Below are 8,525 nucleotides of genomic sequence, written 5' to 3' on the forward strand. Positions count from 1 at the left end.
AACACATTTTAAATCCCATCATCCCTCAGAGTCAGCTGCGGTCATGTCAGGATCTGCATCTTGTTCAGTGCTCATGTTCTTTTCACACAAAGAACGATACTTAAGCGCATGAGATTGCTCAAGCTTCATGTACTTCATCAGAGATGAAGTACGTGTGACTCACCATGTGGGGCCTTGTAGCAATAACAAGCTTGTATTCTTACTCATTGTTCATCATTATTCACTTCTTGTGTCTTTCTAAGCATGATTTTACAACACATAAACTGGACTTAACTCACAGGCAGCAGCTGATTTAATTTTGAGCATTTCTGATGAAAAGTTAAAGTCATTGAATTTAATGAAGAATGACAGTGTTTTTCTGTCCTGACTTGCCTTCAACCAGTTTTGCTGAGAAATCCTTTTGACGGTAATAACAACTTGGCCTGCATATTCACTACACCGAACATCTGCTTTTCATTACAGGCTCTTTCAATAGGCTTTTTGAAGTTTCGCAACATCGGAGTTGATCGTAAATTGTTAAAACGTGCTTCTACATTTGGAGGTACTTGCTCATATGAACATCATGTAGTGGCTGTGTAAATGCCTGGGAAATGAGGGAAGTCGAGGAACGAGAGAGAAATAAGCACTGGGTGGTGGTGGTGTTGCCAAGAGATGGAATGATAAATGTGACCCAAACCGGAAACAATCAGGCCCTATTACAGACCCCACGTCAGAGTCAGGGCGAGCCATGCAGTTCTGGATGACACACCAAAACACACGTTCACAGCGAGACACACGTCGACGTCCTGCAGCCAACATCATGCTGTCAGTCAGTGGAGCATTTTGAAGCACTGTCTGTACGTTGGGAACTGTGTCCTGAATGAATCACCAAGGTTATAGCCATAACAAACTGTGCAGCGTAACAACAGGCACACAGAATAAAACTCTGAGATGTCAAAACAAAAGAGAGAGGAAGCACAGGGCGCTCTGCAGCCAAACTTATCATCAGAGCAAATACTAAAGATTTCCCATTCATATTCCCTGAATGTTTTCCATTCAGTGACAAAGGCCAGATTCATATTTCTTCCACCATTCTGTAAATATCCAATTAGTGAGCCTGATATAGCCGAGGCTGCCTGTTGTCACAGTAACTGAGTTTCTTGCCCTCTGGTCTGTAGCCATTTTAAGACGACCTTCACTCCCATCTTACATGGGAGGTCAGTCAGTGCCCAACTTGTTTGCTTTCTGAAACATCTCGCTGCACTTGTCATTAGTAGGCTGTTGCCAAAGACTTTTCCTGAGGAAGCTTTAAGCCGCAAACATTACTGTAACAGGATTCAAGAGCTGCAACTTCGGCTACGATACACATTGTTTGGCTGCTTATAAATGTGAAATCTGTGTATGTACAGCACAGTCAACATATTAGATCATGTTGTCAAAGCTGGACACTTAGGAGGTAACACAGGCAATACATAGTCATTATTTTGTAACAGTGTGACAGGAATGACGTATTTTTGGAGGCCACCCCAGATGTTAACGTCACAGTGGTTCCTTGGAAAAAAAATACAATAGGATTCTTCCATTGGCTTTTAGATTGTTTGTAATCTCTTTTACAAACAAAAGTTCATGATACTTACATGTTTGTAAGATGATTTTTGAAGCCTAAATACACAAAAGCTAATGTTAGGCTATAAATTAACTACACCACGGTCGCATGACTTCAACGTAACCACCACTAAACTTCCAATTTGTAGTTTGATTTAGCTCTGACCTCTTCTACAAAAGCCTTTTACAAAGTTAGTAATAATTTGCAAAAGATTGGACTGGTAAGTAGATTGGTTTTGTTAGCAACTTGTTAGCAACTGGCCTTTTTAAGAGACGTAAGAGTGTAAAGAAATCTGGGTATTTACTCACATATTTTATGTCGTAGAATAAAATGTGACGCTGTCTTGAGCTTGTGTTAACCACAGACCTTGTTTCAGTCATTTCACCAAAAACCCATTCGAAAAACCCATAGACTTTGAGAAGAAGTGCTAAAATGCTACCTCATTTCCTGCTTTTAGGATTCTATGGCATTATTATTGTATTAGTTATAGTTGCCTGAGACATACAACTGTTACTGTTGCAAAAATCTCCGAAGGAAATGTGCTTATAGTGTTTGCTTTCTTGCCTCATATCTGTCGGTACACTCTGAAGCTACAGCTAGGAGACAGTCAGCTTAGCTTTGCACAAAGACTGGGAAACGGAAAACAGGGAAAAAAAATTAAGTTTACGTACCTCATATCTAACATACACACATGAGAGTGGTGTCAGTCTGACTGCAGGTAAGAAGGCAAATGAGCAAATATGTGGAACTGCATCCAAAGTAGATTAAGGAGTCAGTATTAACTCACTGCAGACCATGTTTTCTCTTAGATCTGTTCTACACTCACATGCTTGTCACAATCCAATCTGTACATCACTGTCTATATCTCACTGTGTGTTTTGATGTGTCTGTCTGTATCTTAATCTTTGAATTTCCTCCTTGACCTCACCTCCTGAGGTCTCACTTTTCATACAATGTGACACACATTCCTAACCACAAATAAGCAATAGAAAGTTTCACACATTTCAGAGGATGAATCTGATCTGTATCCTTTATTTACATCTTCAGTGTCCACTGATACATGGAAACAACAACACACTGCTCCTGTGATCTGGTTGAACACTCACAGAAAACGTAGTGAGAACAGAAAGAGATACGAGTCCAGATCTTTGTCTGCATCTGCTCGCCGTCAACGTGAGCAGCAGGCCATCCATTTTGTTCATTAGCGGATCCTCCACTCAAGTTTCCCATGGTTCTTTGTTTGTGTGTCATGTATGAACTGTGACCTGTAAGCTGATACTGTTGCAGCGACTGATCTGAATGTGAGCAGTGCATTATATCATTGGTCTTCTTCCTTAAAAATGGAAAAGAAAGGCCACAGACCAAGATGCTTTGATTAATTGTAAAGTGGAAAAGAGATCATGTACAAAAACAAATGAAAAACAATGTCAGTTTGTTATTTTAACTCCAAATATTTATGTTCATCTTGATATTAGTCAATCTTAACATGGTGTGTAAACTGAAAAAGTAAGAATCTGTTGTTGAGTAATAGTTAAGGCAACTTTTCATTTGAGATTCATCAATTGTTCTTTATTGTTGTAGAAACTGTTACCATTTCTCTTCCCAACAAAATTCATTTTGTGCTGCAAATGCGTTGTCATGGTTACGAAACCTGCTCTACCCTAAGTAACTTACAAATTTACATATATATCTACTCTGTTGTAAAAATTAATAAATTAGAACAATAAATAGTCTTTTATTTGACACAAGCAGCAGAGGTATCAAAGGCTTATAACAAAAGAAAAGAACTGTATTTCCTTTAGGGATCCATAAAGGGAATGTGACAAGGTGACCCCCCTCCCCTCCCCACTCTTGGTTTTAGTTTACAGACAATTAAAAAGGCCATTTTTAACATAAAAGTGATGGATGACTCAGTTGAAGATATGTTGGCTTCATGTGGTGCTAGGTCAGTGGGTTGAGCCAGTTAAGATAGTTTGTTGCCTAGGAATGTGGTCAACCTCTGCCCCCTTGTCCTGTTCCACTCCCCTCAATCCCACCACCTCAAAAGATGCCCAGAATGGCATCCAGTTCTCCAAGCCTGAGTGTTGGCAAACATGTTTCTCAGTCGGCAACACCTTGCTATCGCTGTAGCTCGGGGGAGTGGAAAAGAGGCATGTGAAGTAGGGAAACAGGGTTGGGGAAGATAACCCTGCCACCGGGACCCCTGCACAGCACCTACGTATCAGGAGGCCGCAGGAGGCGGGAGGTGGGCCGACAGAGTTCATGTCTTGTCAGGTTGCCTCTGGGAGGTCATTTCACTGCACCAGGACACATGAAGTGCTGATTAGTGTTTGCATCGAGTGGGGAGGCCAGAGATAAGTTGAGAGGAAGACAGATGTCAGGGGGAAGTAGAGGGTGGGGGACAGCCGGCCCACTAGTTCCCACCAGGCTGCGCACACAGTAGGATGTGCTTGGTTTGTTCCTTTGGTAAATCTTGTGCCTTTTTACTCGTGTTGGTATCACTATTGTTGACTCTAGATCTGCGGCACATTGTGTGTCCACTGTCCAAATGATGGGGACTGATATTCAACTTTGGCCGTGTAAGATGAAGTACAGTCTCTAACCCTTACACAGATTCCAACAGTCGTCCCTCTGGTGAAGACATTCTTGGCTTATCTCCTTGTCCAGCTTATTGTCTTTTCAGTGTCTTTCCTCCTACTGTAAGACTTTACGCAGAGCTCAGCTCTCTCAGAGCATGGACTATCTGCAGCCACACTCAGCCACCACCATGCCTTCAAACTTGTACTTGTAGGTGACCACGCCTGTGTCATCCAGGTACAGCAGGGAGATGGGGTCCAGCTTGGTGGGCACACAACAAGCTCGTGCTGCCTTCTGAGGACTGTTGATGTTGACCAGCGTCTGGACAATGGCATGCTTGGTGGGTGTGACGTGTTTCGTCAGTGGGAAGGAGCAAACGCCAGTGCACTCGAAGGCATCGTAACCAGTGGGTGCCAGGATCCAGCTGTCCCATCCGATGTCTTTGAACTCTACGTATAGAGATTGTTTCTTGCAGTGGTTGCCTTTGGCATTGCGACGAATGCGGGAGGCTGTGTCGTAGATCAGATTGGAGCGCATCTGGATGAGGTCCTCTTCGTCTGGCTCAGCTACTTCATCTCCCGCCTCCCTGTGCCTCCCCAGCTCACCCCACAGGCTTGTCCCCAGGTCATTCTGGAGAACCGTGTTAGAGGTTTCATGGTCAATCATCTCATTCAGCTCGCGCTTGTCGTCACGGTGATCACTGCTTTGGTCATCAGAGAAAACAATCAGCAGGGGTTTGTGTTTTTCCTCAGGGCTGGTGTCGATCTTCATGTCTCCTTCAGGTGGATCCGTGTCTTTGTTGTCTTCTGTCACACCTTGAACATCATCATTAGTCATACTGGCAATCTGCACTTCCAACCGGTGTGTGGTGCCGTGGTGAGTTTTGCGCCAGCGTTGAACAGCAGCGGTGAGATCGAAGGCCTCCCAGCTGTTATCGGTGCCGTAGACCTGGCGTGAAGCCAACTCCACCAGCTCTATCCGCTCCCCTCCCCCTCTGAATGCGTCTCCCCTCATGCTGTTCCCGTCAGTCATGTTGTCATCCAGGTCATGCGATTCCAGTTCATAGATTGTGACCTTGCGGTCGACACCGGCGTAGAGGTGGCGGTCGGTCTGAACGAGGGTGTAGAGGCGAAGCTCGGCCGCTGTGATGCGTTCATGATCGGGGACTGACACGTTGAAGAGGAGAGGATGACGCCTCACTCCTCCAACACCCACAACACTGGGAGATGAATCTGGGGAAGAGAAATAAGGAGTCCATGTCAAACCTCTGTACAGATTGTCTTTCTTAATGTCTTCAGAGTCCTGCAATATATCTTAACTCTTTCCAAACCTAAACCTAATGAATATTTGTTCTCATTTTCATCCTTAATTGGGAAACAAAAAACTTCTATTTAAACATAAAGAACCATTTTCATATGATCATTACCTTGCAAAGAGAAGTAACAAAGAACGGGGTTGTGGCTAAGGCTTGGACTCAATCAATTAAAATCTGGTTGGTATGTGCTTGAAGTCAGTCTACTTTAAAAATGTATGAAAGAAGACCTTCCCCCCAGTTTCACTATTATTTGGTCTTGCAGGCAAGAGTGTGATGAGTAAAATACAAATAATATTCGGATAAAAATAGTAGAAAATAAGTGAACTGTACCCTCATTTTTGAAGCTGCGGATGATGTTGGCAGATGGCATGGCTGTGTGGTCATTAGCGAAGCGGTTGTAAAGCTCCATCATGTACTCAGGCGGCTCTTCTCGTGCGCTCCCGGGAGGCATCGGAGGACCCGACAGGTTGAAAGTGCGCAGGAACTGTTCCTTCAGGCTCTCCAGCAGGCTCTGCATGTCCACGCTGCCGTCCTGCTCCAGCAGAGACAGATCCACCACCCCTCCGTGCCCGTCTCCCAGCCCTGGAGAGGGGCGATGCCTCTGATGGGTGCCTGAGATTGGGTTGCTCTCGCCACAGAGAGGCCCCTGAAGCAGCAGGGTGGAAAACAGCAAAACCAAAGTCTTGGAGCTGCAGTTGGTTCCCAGCTGAGAGACCCAAATGCTCGCCATGGGAAAAACAATGTGCTGTTGTCTATTTAATGCCCTCTGTGGTTGTCTCTGAATGAGCTGATGCAACAATAAGACAAAATGATTGTGATCTCTGGACCTGTTAATCCAAAGGTCAATTTAAGTAGTGTTCAGAAAGCTCTGGTTCCTGGCAGTAGTCGTTCGTGTTGTTGACCCTTGCACTGACCAGTGTGAGCCTCTCTGCAGGAGCGTGTATTCCTGCTGCTCTCCTCCAGATCTCACAGTATTTATTCTCATGCACACCTTTTGATGTCCTTTGTGACAGGGCGGCAGTTCCGGTGACAGGGTGGCCGAGGCTTGTCTTTGTCCGTCCGACTCATCTCTGTTGTGTCCTCTCCTCTGTCAGTCTCTGTCTCTGAGCTCTGCTCTGTTCTTCCCTGCTCTTTCTTTCTGTCCCTTATCTATGATATGGTGGGCTCTGCATTGCTCAGTGCTTATGGTCTCTTTGCTGGTGTGTGTGTGTGTGTGTGTGTGTGTGTGTGTGTGTGTGTGTGTGTGCGTGCATGCCCTCAACTTTGTGTGATGCACATGTGTTATCTCACAACTTCCTTAATGAGGATTTTGTAAACACTGTCCTGTAGCCTCTTCCTTGTGGAAGCGCTATTTTGTTTGGGTGGGTGCTCCGGGGTTGATATTCTTCATTTGTTTATTTGCTTTGTAAATGGTGGACTTCTGCGAGCAGCTGTCTAGGCTCCATTGAGCATTTCTTTTTGACAAAATACACCAAGGGTCTGTTGATCTTGTTGAATGTAACAGGATATATCTATTAGACAACACTTGTCCAAATGAAATTGAAATGCAATGGGGTGTGAGGCCTTAATGATCCAGAATGAGAGATACGGAGCTCTGGAGTCTTGAGACCATTTCAAGTAGCTCATGATGACGTAGTGGAGTAGCACAAAATAATCATTCATGTTCATTCAACAAAGCAACACTGTTATGTTACGCTAGCTGAAATGTTCTGTGTGCACTTCCTCTTCTGGTAAATGGACAGTGTCTGTGCACAAGAGGTTCCTTAAAAATGCAAGCGCACGTACGATGAGGGGTAGACAGAACTTTACAGATTAGAGCAGTGGTTCTTAAACTTTTACACATCAAGGACCCTAAACTGAAACTAATAAGATCACGGACCCCCATGTCATAAGATTTTTGCTTTTAGATGTTTTATGACAGAAAGTGTCTCAAAGCCATGACCAGAGTAGTCACACATTGTGTCATTGTGTTACTTATGGATGGAATTATAGTGAAAGTTCCTCTTTTCGCTGGGGACCTCCAGGTAGCCCCTAAAGGACCCCACCACTGGATTAAGGTGTCAGCAACAAGTGAAATGTGACGGTTACAGAAACTGGGTGACTCATGAAGACACCATCCCAGTCATCACTGCATGTATGGATATACTGTACATGGTGACACAGACTGCCACTGAGATGATGAGAATATCATTGACTCCTCTACATATTTGAATAACTGTCGATTCGTCATCTGAACCCTCGTCCCAGTACGCAACCGTCCTTCATTCCTGAGCTTCTTTGTGTGACCTGCAGATACACTCCTGATTGCGGCGCTGCACAGAGATGGGAAGGAATGAACTTTTTCCTGCCTCTGCCACTCATCTGCCAGGCTGACAGTTGACAGACGTGCTGTTATCTGTCGCTCTGTTAAACTGCTGCCACAACAGACTATCACATCTTCCTGATGTCCGTAAGAAGGCTTGATAATGGCAATGTCCTTTTTGCACACACACACACACAGACACACAGACACACACACACACACACACACACACACGATCAGGCCCCACCATATGGTCTCTATTATGGTGTAAGAAATGAGGATTTATGAAGAGGCCAGGGTTGCTATTTTTGAACTCAACCTTCCAACAGAGGATACTTGGTGCTGTTATGTGATATTTCCAGATTTCATGGTTTTCATCTTTGATTCATTAATGTTATGTTTTTTTGGGATAGAAGCATGTCGAAAACTAACTGCCCAATAAATTTACCATCTGTTTAGCTCTGATTTAGTCACCAACTCCTGAGGGAAAAATCTGGCAGTTAAAAGCTCCTCTGTGTTCACTAGCTAGTTTCATTCCTTCGTCCGCTGGTTGGTGGGCAGGAAGCACACAGTTTATTTTGTTTTTTAGTTTTTTTTTTTTCCTGCTGTGTCTGGAGACGAGGTTGCTGAGAGTGAACCACAAGAGTAAAACTAAAGCAGTGAGCTGAAAGACACTGAGACCTCATGGCTCCAAGCTGAGGCGACCCGCAGTGTCAGGTGATAACTCTCTGTGGATTTGTCATTAT

General features: G+C 44.3%; 1 protein-coding gene across 1 annotated transcript; it reads right to left on the reverse strand.

Moving 5' to 3' along the window:
• Positions 1–2,587: 2,587 nt before the first annotated feature.
• Positions 2,588–6,654, reverse strand: bmp10 (bone morphogenetic protein 10). Its single transcript, XM_023397642.2, has 2 exons — positions 5,808–6,654; positions 2,588–5,394 (listed from the first exon to the last, which is right to left on the reverse strand). The coding sequence occupies exons 1-2, from the start codon at positions 6,205–6,207 to the stop codon at positions 4,325–4,327; spliced, it is 1,470 nt and encodes a 489-aa protein (XP_023253410.1). The 5' UTR covers positions 6,208–6,654; the 3' UTR covers positions 2,588–4,324.
• Between the last annotated feature and the right edge of the window lie 1,871 nt (positions 6,655–8,525).

The sequence above is a fragment of the Seriola lalandi genome, unplaced genomic scaffold (genome assembly GCF_002814215.2).
Source record: "Seriola lalandi dorsalis isolate HSWRI2012SDOR001 ecotype SW California unplaced genomic scaffold, Sedor1 jcf7180002054883, whole genome shotgun sequence".
Lineage (NCBI taxonomy): Eukaryota > Metazoa > Chordata > Actinopteri > Carangiformes > Carangidae > Seriola > Seriola lalandi.